Genomic DNA, 18,062 nt, shown 5'->3' with positions numbered 1-18,062 from the left:
CTCTTTCCCAAACAGGGCTCTTATTTTGTCATAGAAGACTTGCTGGGTTTGGAGCTCTGTTATCTTTATGATTGAGTCCTGGGCCTGATCCTCTTCTTTTTCTGCCCTCTGCTATTGGAGATGAGATTCTCTCTAGATGCTGCCAGGGAGGCCCTCTGACTTACACTTTGCCTTAAATTGATGATTAATCACCTTCAGCCTTTCATTGCCTTTCTCCAGTTCATTCATCAAGAGCCATCCAATTTCATTATTCCATTGTTCTTATATCTCAGTGCTTAAGACATTAGCAGTGCTTTACCTTCCACCAGTATGGCACCCCGGTTCACTGCTTCCACGTGCTGGGAGCTATCCATACACAACCTACCATCAGTGATGAGGTCCTCAGTGCCAGCCAGCTGGCCTGCAATCCAGTTCCAAAATCCCGTTTTAGGGCCTTTTTTCTGAGACCACTCCTAGACCCAGCTAGCTTAAGTTGAGTCCCCTGGGAAACACTCCAGTCTGGAGATTTGCACACAGTAAGTCTGTTTGGGAATGCTCTGAGCAACATCTACGAGGGAATGAGAGAAGCAAGATAGGCAGAGAGAGAAGTTGAACTGCAATGTAGTTACCAAAAAAAGGCTTCAGCTGATCCCATGGGGAGCCCTGGAACTAGAAAGTCCTTCAGATTTATCCCAAATTAAAGTAAATGTCCAGGTCCTTTATATCCCCACTTCAAGAAGGCTGTCCCAGGAAGGCTTCTACCTTCAGTGGAGGGTGATTCCTGGGAAGGTTCTAGACTGTGAGTGGTCAAGCCGGCAATACTCACAGCAACTGACAGAATGCATGTTTTAATCCTGAAAAGGTAAATCTGGATGGTGTAACATAGCATCCACTGTACTGTCTCTAGTCAAAGAAATCGTTTTTTATTTATTGTTTAATTTCCAGCTAGGCTTTTTGTACACAATCACAGAAACAATAGATTTCTCAGATGCAAGCAGGTTTGCAAAGCCTTCTTTCTGTGAAGTTGCTACCATTGTACAGGTCGATAATCCCTAATCCTTAGTGTGAAATCCAAAAAAGCACTAAAAGTTTAAAGTTTTAGGTATGGTGTCGAAGCTTACTTGACAGCAAAACCTGACTTTAACTGAGGCTAGAATTGCATACTCTTTAACCACTTAGAGTGAATGATCATATGCTGCTGCAGAAATTTAAATATTTGATTATAGGTTGCTACCCCTGCTGGTATATACACTGTTTTCCCTTTCTAAAATCTGGGAAATTTTAAATTCCAGACACATCTGGTTCCAAGAATTTTCATAAGGGATTTTGTGAACATGCAGTGTATCAAAAACTTGTTTGACAATAGGCCATGAACACCGTGAACAAATATGTTCTTTAACTTTTAGCAAACCAAGAAGTCTTAAATAAAGTTGAAGTTCAATATAGGACTCTTCCAGGATGGAATACAGACATATCAAATGCAAGGACATTTAAAGAACTCCCTGTTAATGCACAGAATTATGTTCAATTTATTGAAGAAGAGCTTCAAATTCCAGGTAAATATAAACATTTTATGAACAACTACTTAATCTTTACTTTTTCTATTTTTAACTTAACTATCTGCCAACCATGCCCTCTGGCAACCACAGATCTATTCTCCATCACTATAATTTTGTCATGTCAAGGTTAATATATATATGGAATCAAGTTTTAACAGATGAAAGAAAGATCATTGTTACATTTGCAGAGTGCTCATGATTTGGTAAATAATCTTTCATGTGCCTGAAGGTGATACATTACCTCTCACCCTTTTTGACCCTGTCTTTAATTCTGTTAGTCTGGTTTTTACCCTCTGATATTGACTTTTGTTTCTTTCTTGCTTTAATATCAAATCCTTTTGTCTCTTCATCTTCACAAAAAAATGGTTTGTGGTTTTTTTCATCTGGGGTGAAACCATCTTTGAGACTTGGATGGGGAGTTTCCTTAATAGACATTAAGAAGTAATAGATACAAAAAATAGGAAATCCCATTTGAAAAAATAAAAAAAGAATAAAGAATGGATAAAGCTTTAAAAAAACAAATAGTAAGATGGCAAGGAGTTAGCATAACCAAGTTATGTGAATTTTTTTAACAGATTGCTTTTTTTCTTTTATTTGCATTTATTGGAGATTTGACAGATGAGAAAAAGTAAACTTGGTGGGAGGTATCCTCCATATAAAATCTATTATGTATTTAGAATAAGTACATTATTTTGTATTGTGGTTCATTGCAAATAGGAATCTTATTCTCCAAACTGCCAACTATCACTCCAAGCTAGTTATCAAATTTAGTAAGTATATTTGCTTACTGCTCTTAATCAACATTTTTAAAAATAAACAGCAGTGAGTCTAACAGTGACTTCTATAAAATATTGTGTAGGTTTATCCTAACAGTACCCTGTGGAACCTAGTAACTCTGCTGGGCAAACACCTAACAACCCTGGGCTGGATCTTGACTGTGCATTCTAATTGGAAATAGGCAGACTGCTAACAGAATAACCAAAAAGCACATACAGAAAAAGTGTTTCCCCCCTTTTCCTCTACCTATCTCTTGATCGCAAAGATTGAACAGTATAACAAACTTACATTATTCTTATCCTTTTTTTTCTCCCAGTGAAATGGATTGGTGTAGGCAAATCCAGAGAGTCTATGATTCAACTCTTCTAAGAATTTCCAGTGACACAAGAAACACTCCTTGAGAGGGGGAAAAATGAGACTTTCTTAAACATTTTATGATCTGCAAATTCAAGAATAAAAACATTGAAATGAGTTTTAAGCCCCACAGTTGTTTCCAGTCCTTTATGATGGATGGCTGTTGCAGAACTAAACTTTGGCATATTCCGGCGTCAGCATTCCTTAGCTGGCATAATTGCCAAATCATTTGTTGCTCCTGCTGCTCATGGTGCCACATTTTCTTTTAATGTTTAGTAATAGTATAATTCATGTCATTTGAAATCTAAAGTAGAATTATTTTGAATGTAGTTTTTCTTCATTATTGTCATTGTATATTAGGTTTTACCCCTATTAGTTAGTAAGAACAATTAATGCTGTTTTGCACAAGTATTTTACATTTTGATCATTCAGTCTTGTCATTGTAATCTTTACTGTCAGAAAAATGAAGAAATGACAGGGGTTCTGTAAACTTTTGTAATGCTATAAATTCTGTTCAAATTGTGAACTGTTTGTTTTCTGCTGAGATCATTGCAAAATCGAGCTATTGGGAGAGGGGGATATTCAAGGGTCCTTTAATTTGTACAGAATACAGAACTTATTTCTCCCTAAGTTATTTAATAAATTGAGCATTTAATTAAATGTTAAAAGAGGAAAAGTGTTCCCCAAAGCAACCTTAATGTTAAAAAAAAAAAGTCATTAAAAGATCTGTTGTGATATTTGGTGGATATTCTTTAATTTCAGACATTAACTCTGAAATGTATATCTTTCCTTTTTTATCTTACCATTATTCCTAAATCTAATGGATGCTCTTTCAACATTGTGCCTGCCAATATGCCTACAAAATCATCTGTAAGCATCAAAATGAACCCATATTGTTGGTCATAATTTTGATCATGCCTTTATTTCTCCTTTCTTGAAAAACAGAGATGTTGTTTTGATAATTAGGTTTGACATGTTGTGTTGTAGATTATCCTTCAATGAAGTATTTTAAATGTTTAAATTAGGTGTCACTTAAATTTATTTTATTATACCATCAATAGATGATTAAAAAGAACCAAATATTTCTAGTATACTTGGTGTGTATTGTGTTTTGTTCTGATAAGTAGTATTTAACAATAGTAGTATATAGGAAGGAGCTTTATCCCTGCAGTATATGGAGATAAAATAGGAAGAGATCAAAAACAGAATCTTTGCAAGAATCTTTGCAAGAATCTAAATGTGTTTTATCTTCAATTGACATTTTTATTAATCCCTGGTTCAAGAAAAATTCTAAAATAGGAGCAGCCTTGTTGGACTCACTAAATAAAACTATAGTATATGTGATCCCACAAGCCCATTAGTGATCACTAATGACCTATATGTCAAAATAAAGTTCTTTTGGAAACTATTTGGGCTTTATTTCTACTTAATCTTTCATCTCCCTACTTAGACTTCAAATTAGATTAACTACCCAGAGGTAAAAGGTGTACCGCAAGTAGCATTTTAAAATCCACATTTTTATCTTGACTATTAAAATTGCATCATTGAAACATGTTTTTAGTAATGCTTCAGAAGCAGATATAAAGAACCCATTCTCCAAGTCAGGAGTGTTCTTATTTTATTACCAGTAAGTCCGACTCTCTTATTGATGTTGATAGATACTTACTCATTTTCAATCAGTTTGATTGTTTCTTTCGTTTTTCTCTTTAAAAGTGAGCTGTTTGCTAATTGGATTGGTTAAAAGAGAGGGTCTGTTCTTTAGATACAGCTCAGTCTTTCAAATCACAGGTAACTATTAAAACAGTAAATCTTTATTGAGCAAAGATATATGCCAGATTTTGCTAGGTACTGAGTATGCAGTGGTAACAATTTCACAGTCTTCCTGAAGTTTGTTGTCATGGTAACAAATAAACAAATTTATAAATGATGGTATGTGGTACTATGGAAAAGTACTGGGTACTATGAAAGAGAACCTAATATAAATTTGGAAAAGGTCAGAGAAGCCCGTTACATTTAAACTAAGATCAAAAGGTTGAGTAGCCAGACAGAGAGACGTAATGTGCAAAGGTGCAGAGGCTGCAAAGAATTCAGGAAGTTGGAGCAACAGAGCAAAATGAGCAAGGGGCAGATGAAGCTGATTAGGTTGGCAGTTAACTTAAAGGAAGACTAAGCCAAGTAATCAAAACATGTTTCATATGGCAGAAGAGGAGTGGAGGTCAAAATGGAATACATATGCTTAAGGAGACATGATAAGAACTCAGAAAAATTACTAAAACTAAAAACATGTGCTTTATTTTGAAACTTCAGTAGGAGGGAACTGGATGACAGAATAAAATACCTTAATGGGGAGAGGGCCTATTTATTGATTATATATCATATGTACTTATATAGGTTATTTATCAATTTATAAATTAATATATACTTATATGTTTCCTATATATTATGTATTGCTTAATTCTACATTGATTGATTAATATAGGTTGAATGGGAATACCAATCTTTCACAAATTAGCATATGAATTTAATGCCATTCCAACAAGAATCACTTTTTCTTTGTAACTGGACAAAAGGATATTGAAGTTTATCTGGAGAAACTAATATGCAAGCATCTCTAAGATATTTTTGAAAAAGGAAATTGTTGAGAGGAGGGTTTTGCCCACCAAATGTTAAAATATTATAAGTGTACAATAATGAAAATAGGTAGTATTTGCATGGGGAAGAACAAACACATAAGGGATATGGAATAGACATTCCAGAAATAGATGCAAAAAGATATGGGAAATTAATATATACTGAAAATGCCATTTTGTTTCTGTGGGGAAAAGAGGCATTAAGAAAAAAACAGCAAATGGTGATAGCACACCTAGTAATTATGATGGAAGCAAACAGTCTTAACACTGAATAAGTGACCAATGGTAACCGTTTGAAATATACTTTTACTATTTTGTCCTAAGATTAGACTAACAAATATATAGTTTTTCTTTACACATCTTTGTATTGTTTACATTTTTCTATGAACTTTATTATTTTCAAGAAATGAGTTTATAGCAGTTACTGAGAATAAATGAATTGCTATTTCAGGTGTACCTGAGAACTGAGTATTCCAGTGATTAATTTCAGGTATCCACATTATATATCATGGTCAATATAGCTTTGGATAATCACAATTGGGATGCTGGTTTAGATGAGGGTCTCATCACAGGCATTTGACATCATTTTGCAGTCTATGTCTTTAGAAACTAATATCTCAGAGCCAAGTGAACATCCACAGTGACACAAGTAAGAGAGATTGTGAATGGATGATGTGTATGCTTTCATTAAATACTATAGTCATGTAATACATAAGGTAATAGATTGCCTATCTTGAACATACTTCCAGAATTTGGAGTAAGGTTATTGGCTCTAACTTGTTTCCCACTTTTATTGTTGTTGTTGTTAAGGTTAAAGAATAGTTTTGCTATTGGAAACACAAACATATACACCATTCACCTAGATGTTCATCTTGAACAGCATCTATCTTAATAGAATCTACTTGAGAAGAAAAATAAGATTTTTTATGCATAGCCTGGATCCATCTGCCTTCCTTACCTTCCTTAGACACTTCTTGTTCTAGTTTTGTTGTTTGTTTTAATTTCATCAAAGTGATATATGCATATAGTTTTTATTTAAACAACTTTACTGAGGTGTAATTGATATACCATAAAATTTACCTGTTTTAAAAATACAACTCCATGATTTAGCAAATTTACAGAGTTGTGCAACCATCACTATAATTCAAGTTTAGAAGATTTCCATCACCCCATAAAGATGTCTTGTACCCATTTGCAGTGACTCCCCATTCTCATCCCCAACCTCAGTAATTTATATTGTCTCAATAGATTAGTCTTTTCTGGACATTTCACATAAGTGAAATCATACATATGTGGTCTTTTGCATCTGACTGTTTTCAATTAACAGTGTTTTGAGGTTGTACCAAGTACTTCATTTTTATTATTGAATAGTATTCCATTTATGAATTTACCACATTTTGTTCATCTATTCACCTGTTCTTGCACATCTGGATTGTTTCCAATTTGGGGCTATTTTGAATAATGCTGCTATAACGTTGGCATGTCTTTGTGTAGACATACGTTTTCATCTCTCTTGGATAGATACCTAGGACTGGAATTGCTGGGTGATATGTTACATACATACTCAGTTTTTTTAAAGAAACTTCCTAAGTGCACCACTTTTACATTCCCACCAGCAATATATAAGGGTTCCTGTTTCTCCAATTCTTCGTCAACACTTGTTATTATCTGTCTTTTGATGACAGTCATTCTAATGATGTGAAATGCTCTCATTGTGGTTTTAATTTGCATTTTCCTAATGAAACTAACGATGTTCCAACCTCTTTTCATTGCTGTTCATGTATCTTTTTGGTGAAATGTCTACTCAAACGTTTTGCCCATTTTTGGATATTTGTCTTTGAATTATAAGAGGTCATTATATATTCTAGATACAGGTCCTTTATCACATGTAGATTTTCCCCCAGTCTGTGGTTTGTCATTTCAAATTTTTAGTGATTTTTTTTTTTTTTAAGAGTAAGCAGGTAGAAAATTTGTTAGGTTCACATGTGAGAGAACACGTGAGCACTCTTGCAAGAAAAGAAAGGTCAGAGGTGAGAGACCCTGGCAATATGTTTGAACAAGTCCAATTGTCAGTTTTTTCTTTCATAGATTGTGTATTTGTTGTCACATTTAAGAAATCTTTGCCTAAGCCAAGGTCACAAAGTTTTTTTATCTTAAAAGCATTTAGAACTATTTTGAGTTAACTTATGTGTATAGAGTAGGGGTCTAAATGTATCTTTTTGCATGTAGATATGTCCAGTAGTCCCAGCACCACTGTTGAAAAGACTATCCTTTTCCTACTGAAGTGCATTGACAACTTTGAGATATATATTTGTCCTTATGCCAGTACCATACTGATTTGAATACTGTAGCTTTATAGCATGTTTTGAAATCGGGACATGTAAGTCCTCCAACTTTGTTCTTTTTCAAGATTGTTTTGACTATTCTGGATCTTTTGCATACTATATGAATTTTAGGATCAACTTGTCAATTTCTACAAAAAAAGAAAAATAGCCTGGTGGAATTTTGATAAAGATTGTGTTGAATCTATAGATCAATTTGGGAAAAAATCCATTTAACAATTGTTGTATGCAGAATTATAGCCTCCTAAAGATGTCCTTGCCCTACTCCTGGGAACTTTGCATCTTACCTTACATGTGGCCTGTGGGGAATCAGGTGTGGGGAACTGCCCTACAATGTCACTCTGACCATTGTTACTGCAGTGAATAATTTAAGTTTGATATCTGTTTCTGTGGCTTGGTGTTTTCTGTGCAAATAGGGTAACATCTCAGACCCTGTTTTACAGTTTCTGATCTAACAGTTGATTTTCTGATGTTAAATTAGCCTTGTATTCCTGTGCTAAATCCCTCTTAGTCATGGTGTAAACATTGCAGGGTTTGGTTTGCAAATAATTTTGAGGATGCTTGTACCTATAGAGATGAAGAATATTGGCCTGCAGTTTGTCTTGTGTTTTTTTCTTGTAATGTTTTTGTCTCACTTTGGTATCGGTACTACTGGCTTCTTAGAATAAGTCAGGAAGTGTTCTATACTCTATTTTCTAGAAGAATATATTAAGGCTTGGTATTATTTCTTTAAATGTTTGGCAGAATTCACCAGTGACACTCTTTGGGTTTATGCTGTTCTTTGTAGGAGGATTTTTAATTCCTAATTCCATTTCTTTACATGTTATATAGTTCTACTCAGATTTCCTGTATCTCTTGGGTCAGTTTTGGAAATTTGTATCTTTCTAGGAATTTGTCCATTTCATCTGCGTTATCTAATTTGTTGCCATAAAGTTGTTCATAATATCCTTATACTTAATCTTTTTGTTGTCTGAAGATCAATAGTAATGTCCTCTCTTAAATTCCTAACTTTGGTTATTTGTTTTTCTCTCTTTTTTTTCTTTATCAATATGGCTAGAGCTTTGTCAGTTTTGTTGATTTTTTTTGACAAAAGGCTCAACTTTTTAAAAAATTTTTTTTAATTGTGGAATATAACATATACATAGAAGTGATAACTTTCTAAGTGCAATTTAACAAGTAGTTAGAGAGCAAATTAAAAAAAAAAATTATAGGTTACATTTCCCCAGTTTCAGTTATTATGAAATATAACAGATATACAAAAAGTTAACATCTTTCAAAGTATAATTTAACAAGTAGATATATAGGAAATTTCCAAAGTTGTTATGAGTTATAGTACCATAGTTTCAATTATTTCCTTATTGTGAAATATATATACAAAAAGGTATAGCTTTCAAATTACAATTTAACAAGTAGCTATAGAACAAATTTCAAAGGATGCTATGGGTCACAGTTCCACCATTTCAGTTCTTCCTTCTAGCTATTCTTTTTTTTTTTTTAATAAGAAATTTTATTTTGAGATAAATTCAAACTTACCAGTAACAGTTGCAAAAACAGCACAACCCCACACATAGAACTCCAGCATACCCTGACCCCCCTCCCCCGATACCCCAATCCACCATCTTTAACATCCTGTCACACCACCATTTCTTTCTTTCCCTCTCTCCCTCTCTCACTCCCTAGCATCCATCATCTTGCTCTGTCTTCTGAACATGAGAGCAAGCTGCACACATCCTTGAAAAAACAATGTAATTCACATATACATTTCCCATGAACAAGAACATTCTTTTATGCAATCCCATTAAACGCAGCTAAGAAGTTCAAGAAATTCAACCTTGATACAAAGCTTACATTTTATATTTCCTCTTTTTTTTTCCCTTATGTTCCATCTGTGTCCCTTTGAGCCTCCTCTCCTCCATCCTCAGATCCCATCCAGGATCATCCTTGGCATTTAACTGTCATCTATTTAGACTGTCTTTTTTTTTTTTTCCAATTGTGGAACCATATATACAGCCTAAATCTTCCCATTCCACCCCCTCCCTAGCATTCCATTAGTGGGATTAATCACATTTAGAATGTTGCAATGCTATCACCTTCCCACCATCCATTACTAGAAATTTCCCTTCACCCCAAACAGCAACCCTACACTCATTTCTTAACTCCCCATTGCCCCTTCCCCCACTTCTCATAACCCCTACTCTACTTTTCATCTCTATGGTCATATTCTCTGATACTTTCTTTGTGTTTACCGTGGGGCTTAAATTTAACATCTTAAATCTATAACAATCTTATTTTTCTTTGATACCAACTTAACTTCAATATGACACATAAACTATGTTCCTATGCTCCCTCATTCCCCCACTTTTATGTAGTTCTTGTCAAAAATTACATATTTTACACTGAGTCCAAAACCACTGATTTATCATTACAGTTTATATATTTTATATCCTGTAGGAAGTAAATAGTGGAGTTACAAATCAAAAATACAGCAGTATTGGTATTTATATTTACCATGGGATCTTTAGTGGTACCCTTTATTTCTTAATGTAGTTTCAGTCAATTGTTTAGTAGTCCCTTCCTTGCAGCCTGCTCAACTCTCTTTAGCATTTCTTATAGGACTGATCTACTGGTGGTGAAGTCCCTCAGCTTTTTTCTCTGTCAGTAGGGCTCCCTTTAGTATCTGAAGTAGGGCAGGTCTTTTATTAGCAAAATCTCTCAGCATTTGTTTGTCTGTGAAAAATTTAAGCTCTCCCTCAAATTTGAAGGAGAGTTTTGCTGGATAAAGTATTCTTGGTTGGAAATTTTTCTCCCTCAGAGTTTTAAATATGTCATGCCACTGCCTTCTTGCCTCCATGGTGGGCGTTGAGTAGTCACTACTTAGTCTTATGTTGTTTCCTTTGTATGTGGTGAATTGCTTTTCTCTTGCTGCTTTCAGAACTTGCTCCTTCTCTTCAGTATTTGAGAGCCTGATCAGAATATGTCTTGGAGTGGGTTTATTTGGATTTCTTCTATTTGGAGTTCGCTGGGCATTTATGCTTTGTGTATTTATATTGTGTAGAAGGTTTAGGAAGTTTTCCCCAACAATTTCTTTGAATACTCTTTCTAGATGTTTACCCTTCTCTTCCCCTTCTGGGACACCAATGTGTCTTAAATTTGGACGTTTTCTTTTATCTATCATATCCCTGAGATCCATTTCGATTTTTTCAAGTTTTTTCCCCATTCTTTCTTTTGTTCTTTCATTTTTGGTTCTGTGGTCCTCGAGGAGGCTGAGTTGTTGTTCAGCTTCCTCTAATCTTGTATTATGAGTATCCAGAATCTTTTTAATTTGGCCAACAGTTTCTTTTATTTCCATAAGATCTTCTATTTTTTTATTTACTCTTGCAATTTCTTCTTTATGTTCTTCTAGGGTCTTCTTTATGTCCTTTATATCCTGTGTCATGCTCTTCTTCATGTCCTTTATATCCTGAGCCATGCTCTTGTTGCCTTCTGTAATTCTTTGATTAATTGTGCCAAGTGCTGTGTGTCTTCTGATCTTTTGACTTGGGTGTTTTGGTTTGGGTTCTCCATATCATCTGGTTTTATCATATGCTTTAAGATTTTCTGTTGTTTTTGGCCTCTTGGCATTTGCTTTACTTGATCCCTAATTTGACAGTACTGCAGCTTGGTGTTGTACACTTTCTCTAACTAACCAGCAGATGGCATCTGTGAGTTACCTATTCCCCTCAAGTCAGTTCTCCCCCACTTTGTCTTTGTGGTGTGTGGGGATCTGATTCTTGTGGGGTCCAATTGGTGCACCAAGTTTGGGTGTGCTGTTGGTGCTGTCTGCCCTGAATGTGGGGCGTGTGTCTGGGTGGTTAGGGAGGCAGGGCAGCTTTAATAATCAAACTTCCCAGGTGTTCCTGGAGATTTAAGGCTGTTGCTGGAGCCTAAGCCTTCATTTCAGTCTTTCCACCGATCATCTCTGCCGTTGACCCACAAGTCCTTGGTATTCGTGTAGGGTTCCTGGGATTTCTGAGCGGTTCCCCCTTCCCAGCTGTGCTCTTCCAGGACCTCTGTTGAGGGAGGGCCGCACCACGTCACTAGTGCTCACCGGCCCCCCAGGGAAGCCCTGGGTCTCTGGGCCATGCAGGGGCTCTCCCAGCCCGCTTCAAAGATGGTTGAATGGGACACGTTAACTTCCCCCTTTTTGCACAGCTCCGCCCTCCCAGCTCCAGGACAATCAGTCGTGGGTGTATTAAAGTCCACTGTCCACAGCTGCTATTGTGGCCTGTGTGTAGTGCTGTGGGAAAGATTCCCTGTCACACTGGGTTTCTTGGCATGGCTCTGGGCTGTGGGTCTGGCCCTGGGCAGGAGCGTCCCATGCCTGCTGGGGAGATGGCTGCAAGGAATGCAGTTTTTTTTCTCCTTTTGGCTTCCCTCTGCTCCTCTGGTCTTGAGACAAGCAAGCAACAGCCAGTGTGGGAATGGTATCCTCCACGCCAGACACCGAGGCGTTAGCCCAGCACGCTCCTTCTGTGCTTCACTGCGTGGCTCTCCCCATCATATCTGCAACCTCTCCTGGGCTTTTGGTTTTTAAAGAACTAAGTCTGTCTCCAAATGCCAGCCCACCGTTTCCCCAAACTGCAGCGCGGCCGCGGGACTTTCAGCCAACTCACTCGTTTCAGAATGCAGGCTCCTGGTTTCACCAAATGCACGTTCCCTGTGGATTTAGCAGACCTTGTCCAGCTGGTGCATCACTGGCTGTGGTGTTCTGGATCACTTTCTGGTTTTTATCTAGTATTTTTCACAGAGGTGTTTTTTTGCCCTGTCTCACCTAGCCGCCATCTTAGGTTCTCCCCCCTTCTAGCTATTCTACGCCTTCAGCTTTTTCACACCATCTTCACACATCTGCATCCCTCTGGTCTCTTCCACCTCCACGTGTTCCAGGTACCGGACTGGGAAGCTGCAGGTTCAGGGGCACTCCGTGTCCTCGTCTGCTTACCCTTGGTGCGGGTGCAAGCCTCAGGCAAGTGGGCTGGCTTCCTCCATTGCAGGCTCCAGTGTAACTTGTTCATGGTGCCCCTCCTGGCTGGCTCTGTCCTGGAGGTCTCAGGACGCCTCGGGGCCTGCAGGGGCTGGAGGATAGATGCTGCTCAGGTGTCCTGGGTCTGTGCTGGTCCCCGAGCTGTGAGCCATCCAGGGCCTGGGCACCCTGGCCTCCTGAGGCCCCAGCTGGGCCTGACTGCCCAAGTGCTGCTGCAGCTGCTGTTGCACAGTGGGTGCAGCTGGGTCTGATGCCGGCGGGGGTGGGTGATGCTGCTGGAGGCATGCGTGTGAGCCTGCTCCGCTCTCCCGAGGATTTGGTTCCCGCCATAAATTTTGATACTTTGTATTTTTGTTTTCATTTAGCTCAAATATTTTCCATTTCCTCTGGTGATTACTTCTTTGGCCTATGGGTTATTTATAAGTGTGTTGTTTAATTTTCAGATATTTGAGGATTTCTCTAATTTTCTTGTTGATTTTAAATTTAATTCAATTCTGGGCAGAGAATGTTCTGTATGTGATTTCATCCTTTAAGTTTATTGAGACTTATTTTATGGCTAGCATATATATGGTCTATTCTGTTGAATAACGTCTGACATGCCCTTAAAATGAACGAGTACTCTATTTTCCTTGGGTGTGCTGTAGTATAGATGTCAGTAAGGTTAAATCGCTTGAGAGTACTGTTCACCTCTTTTATATGCTGCTGATTTTCTGTCTAGATGTTCAATGCATTACTAAGTGGGGGTATTGACTCTCCAATTATGGTTTTTGTGTATTTTTCCTTTCCGTTTTTGCTTCATGTATTTTGGGGATCTGTTATTAGGTTTGTATATGTTTATAGTTATAGCTTCCTGAGGAATTGACCCTTTTATTATTATAAAGTGCCTTTGTCTCTACTAACATTTTTTATCTTAAACTTTATTTTCCATGATATTAGTCTAATCTCTCCAGCTCTATTATGGTTACTGTTTGCTTGGTGTTTCATTATCCATCCTTTTTACTTTCAACCTCTTTGTGATTTTGAATCTAAAGTGTATTTCATAGACAAGCACATAGTTTTAAAATCCAGTCTAGAAGTCTTCAACTTTTGGTTGGAGTATTTAATCCATTCATATTTACTCTTACTATTGATATGGTTGGATTTACATTGTTATTTCCTATTTGTTTTCTGTCTCCTATCTTTTTTTTGTTTCTTTGTTCCTCTTTTACCACTTTTTGTATAAAGTAGATATTTTCTAGTGTACCATCATCCTTTGGGTTTTTTGCTATAATTTTCTTAGAGGTTGCTCTAGAGAGTATGCATCTTGTTACCACCAGTGATACATGCATATTTAAAAAAAAAATCACAAAAGTAAATATTTTGACTCAGTGCCAACCACAGCCAGTGAGAGCGATTCAGCGGAGTGTAGTACTGCGGGCTCACCGAGAAGGCGCAGGCGGGACCATGGAGAAAATGTTCACATACGAAGATTATCAGAGCACTGCAGAATGGCTTCTGTCCCACACCAAGCACCGACCTCAAGTGGCAGTGATCTGTGGCTCTGGGTTAGGAGGTCTGGCTGATAAAGTAACTCAGGCCCAGGCCTTTGAATACAGTGAGATACCCAACTTTCCTCAAAGTACAGTACCAGGTCACGCTGGACGACTGGTGTTTGGGTTCCTGAATGGCCGAGCCTGTGTGGTGATGCAGGGCAGATTCCACTTTTATGAAGGCTACCCGCTCTGGAAGGTAACGTTCCCAGTGAGGGTTTTCCGGCTTATGGGTGTGGACACCCTAGTGGTCACCAATGCAGCTGGAGGGCTTAACCCCAAGTTTGAGGTTGGAGATATCATGCTGATCCATGATCATATCAACATGCTTGGTTTCTCTGGCCAGAACCCTCTCAGAGGTCCCAATGATGAAAGGTTTGGCCCTCGTTTTCCTGCTGTGTCTGATGCTTATGACTGCAATCTGAGGCAGAAGGCTCACTGTGCCTGGAAACAAATGGGGGAGCAGCGAGAGCTGCAGGAAGGCACCTATGTGATGGTGGGAGGCCCCAACTTTGAAACCGTTGCAGAGTGTCGTCTGCTGCTCAACCTGGGGGCTGACGCTGTCGGCATGAGCACAGTACCAGAAGTTATAGTTGCACGGCACTGTGGACTTAGAGTTTTTGGCTTCTCTCTCATCACTAACAAGGTTATTATGAGTTATGAAACCATAGAGAAGGCTAATCATGAGGAAGTACTGGAATCTGGGAGAAAAGCTGCACAGAAATTGGAACAGTTTGTCTCCATTCTCATGGCTAACATTCCACCCTCTGACAATGCCATTTGAGCAGCCTTGAAGTGGTCTGGTCAGCCTCTCCACTATGGGATCTAAATAGCTGCTACCTTGTTGGGGTCAGCTGCCTCTGCCCTTTAATAGTAGCAGAAAGGAGAGGAGGATCACTATCTTTCACCTTCCCTGCTTCTCCCCCCAGACACTTTTGGTGCTAGCTCCTGTCAGTTATCGTCTCAAAAGAGTCTCCAGTCTTGTTGATCCCCCAGAGCAGGAGCCCATGCCCTACCACATGTCAGTGGATATGCCCATGATTTGACTTGGGCCTTGAAACTTGGCCCTGTGACTGCTGCTAACTTTAAAGCCATGCTGTTACATTCCTGGGGATTCAGCTCTGCCATCCCCTAACACTGGGGACCACATAATGACCAGACCAAAACCTTTTAGACTTTAATGCCTTTTTTAAAAATAAACAGAAAGCTGTGTAATAAAAAAAAAAAAAAAAAAAAAAAAAAAAAAAAAAAAAGTAAATATTTTATGCCTTTATTTCTTATTCCATCAAAAGTGAAGAGAATCTTCTGATTCTCCACGTCATAAGATACCATTGCTTGCTTTTACTGTTCCCTTGATCATTCATACATCATTATTTCATCTCCCAAATTTACTTTTACAGATCTGAATAACTGATAGGCTTAATAACATTTACATTTATTCTATTCTATGGCAAAATTTAAATTTTTCGCACTTTTTCTCTAGGTTGATTCTAAAAGTTGAAAATCAATCATCAGTGTGTGTTAGTCAGGGTTCTCTTGGGAAATAGAACTGGCAAGAGATATCTGTGATTTGTGAGATTTTTATAAGAATTGTCTCATGCAACTGTGGGGATGTTTCAGCCAACCACCTGTACAAACTGTCAGAGCCCTTTATAACCCCTTGAGTACAACATTGAATCCAGAATCTCTTCCTAGGGGGTCCATATCAATAAATTTGACTTGATCCAACTTTCTATTTCTTCCATTATGCCACACATATCCCCCTGATTTCTGTCCATATAAATTGGAAAACTCATGCAGTTCTTTTAAAGTATAGCACTCCTCCTCATGGGTCACACCTTGTACCTAAGCTTTTAGGGCTTGTTAGGACTTGTCTATAGGTCTGGAAGAAAAGAGGGATGGTGGGGGGTGGGTCAGGAGAAGAATTAGAAGTGTCTTACAAGCCAGTTACCTTAGGGCATTCCATTGCAGTTTCATCTGATAAAATAGGATTAATCTCTTCAGAAGGGGAATGAGGGCTGTTTGCTCAGGGGATGTGGTTATAGGTTTATTGGGTACAGCAAGGTTAATTTCTTCAGGTAGGGATTGGAAGGCAAATTCCTCAGGGCAGACTGGAGACAGGGAGGCTATTTCCTCAGAGCAGACATTACAGGTTTATCTGGCAAAGACTCAGCTGAATCTAGGGTTTCAATGTCCCCACCCCCATCATTAGTAACCCACATGACCCCATTCCAATTTTCAAGATTCCATTCCTTTCCAATAAATTGTCCTCACTTTTATAGCAGACACCTTGCAAGGCTGGGAATTTAGTTTACATTGTAATTCAGCCACTTGGACAATGCGACTCTGTATCTGGTTTTCAGAAATCTCAAGTCTGTGGCTACACAAAATAAGATTTTCTTTTGGGGCACAAATAGAAACTTTCATATCCTTCATGTAGGGCTAAGTTGCAAATTTGAAGCGTTAGCTCATCCCTTTCTTTTATAGCTTTATCCCATGTATTTAGGAACAACCTGCCAACATCGTTATACCTTTTAACTCCACAAAACTCTGTTAAGGTGTCAAAACACTCTCACTTAGAGCCTTGCCTCTTAAAAGCATTTGAGTAGCCATATGCAATGGTGATATTTTGCCTATCTCTGTTGCCAGCTCATGTGGTGGATAATCAGTGCCATCCTGATTATTGGAAAGAGAGTCATTAGTGCCTTTGAATCTAATAGGATTAGAGATCTAATTCCAAATACCCCGGAACCAATTCAGAAATCTGATACTTAAGATTCTAATTCTGATTCTCAAAAAAGCTATATTATTCAGAGTTCTCTAGGAAAACAGAACCGACAGGAGATATCTAGTAAATATTGTAAGATTTTTATAAGAATTGTCCCATGCAGCTGTGGGGATGCACAAGTCCAAATTCTGCAAACTGGGAACTTGGGCGAAGGTCCTCAGTGAGTTCTCCAGGAGAAGCAGGCTGGCTGAAGTAGAGATGGAAATTCTTTCTTCTGACTGCTGAAGTCATCACTTCTCCTTTTAAAGCCTTCAACTGATTGGATGAGATGGCTTTCGTTGTTGACAGCAGTCTCCTCAGTGGATTGTAGATGTAATCAGCCATAGATGCAATTAGCTTACTGATAATTTAAGTCCATGAAATGTCCTCACAGTAGCAATAGGCCAGTGCTTCCTAGACCAAACAACTAGGCACCATAACCTGGCCAAGTTGACACATAAACATCACACAGTGTTTCCAAGTTCTGTGTGCAAATTTTTTGTTTTTCCTAGAGTTTTTAAATGGCTATTTGTCTTTATCCTATCTTTGATTAAGAAGAGAGAGAGAGAGATAAAAAAACAAACAAACAAACAAAAAACACACCATCTTCCAAAGCGTTCCATCTTCCACTCCTGTGCTTGCTACACAACTGACATCCTGGGACTTCCCAGCGTTCCTGACTTGAATCTATTCCATGTCTTCTTCCCTTGGTTTACTTCTCCATTTTGCTAGGACACATTGTCAAGTAACTTTCTAATAAGGGATGTATATGAGATCAGCATTTAAAATACTTACCTTCTGATGAATGCACAAGTATATAATGGTATTGTGAACAATTGAATGTATGCTTTGTATGACTGCATGGTATGTGAATATGTCTCAATAAAATTGAATTAAAAAAAATACTTACCTATCTAAAAATGACTATTTTATCCACATGTTGCATTAATAGTATGGTTAGGTATACGGTTACATATTGAGAACAATTTTCTCTCAGAACTTTGAAGCTTCTCAAAGTTGATGCTTCTCATTCAAGTTGTTAATAAAATAGAACTTTGATGCAAAACTTATTCTTTGTAGATGAACTGCTATTTTTTCTCTGGAA

The 18,062-nt window shown here is 37.9% G+C and overlaps 2 protein-coding genes across 2 annotated transcripts in view; both read left to right on the top strand.

Annotated features, from left to right (window-relative positions):
• ADSS2 (adenylosuccinate synthase 2) overlaps positions 1-3,690 on the top strand; it is a 59,724-nt gene extending 56,034 nt beyond the window's left edge. Inside the window, exons 12-13 of the mRNA XM_037822363.1 lie at positions 1,386-1,535; positions 2,632-3,690. Coding sequence (XP_037678291.1) covers positions 1,386-1,535; positions 2,632-2,684 — 203 coding nt within the window. The 3' untranslated portion in view covers positions 2,685-3,690. The remainder of the gene's footprint in view (positions 1-1,385; positions 1,536-2,631) is intronic.
• A 10,399-nt stretch (positions 3,691-14,089) lies between these two features.
• Positions 14,090-15,410, top strand: LOC119515343 (purine nucleoside phosphorylase-like). Its single transcript, XM_037811190.1, has one exon. It carries the CDS (start codon positions 14,105-14,107, stop codon positions 14,972-14,974), a length of 870 nt encoding a protein of 289 aa, XP_037667118.1. The 5' UTR covers positions 14,090-14,104; the 3' UTR covers positions 14,975-15,410.
• The last annotated feature ends 2,652 nt before the right edge of the window (positions 15,411-18,062 follow it).

This window comes from Choloepus didactylus, chromosome 2, assembly GCF_015220235.1.
Source record: "Choloepus didactylus isolate mChoDid1 chromosome 2, mChoDid1.pri, whole genome shotgun sequence".
Taxonomy (NCBI): domain Eukaryota; kingdom Metazoa; phylum Chordata; class Mammalia; order Pilosa; family Megalonychidae; genus Choloepus; species Choloepus didactylus.
Note: the sequence above shows the minus strand (reverse complement) of the source record. Positions and strands in the feature narration are given on the sequence as shown.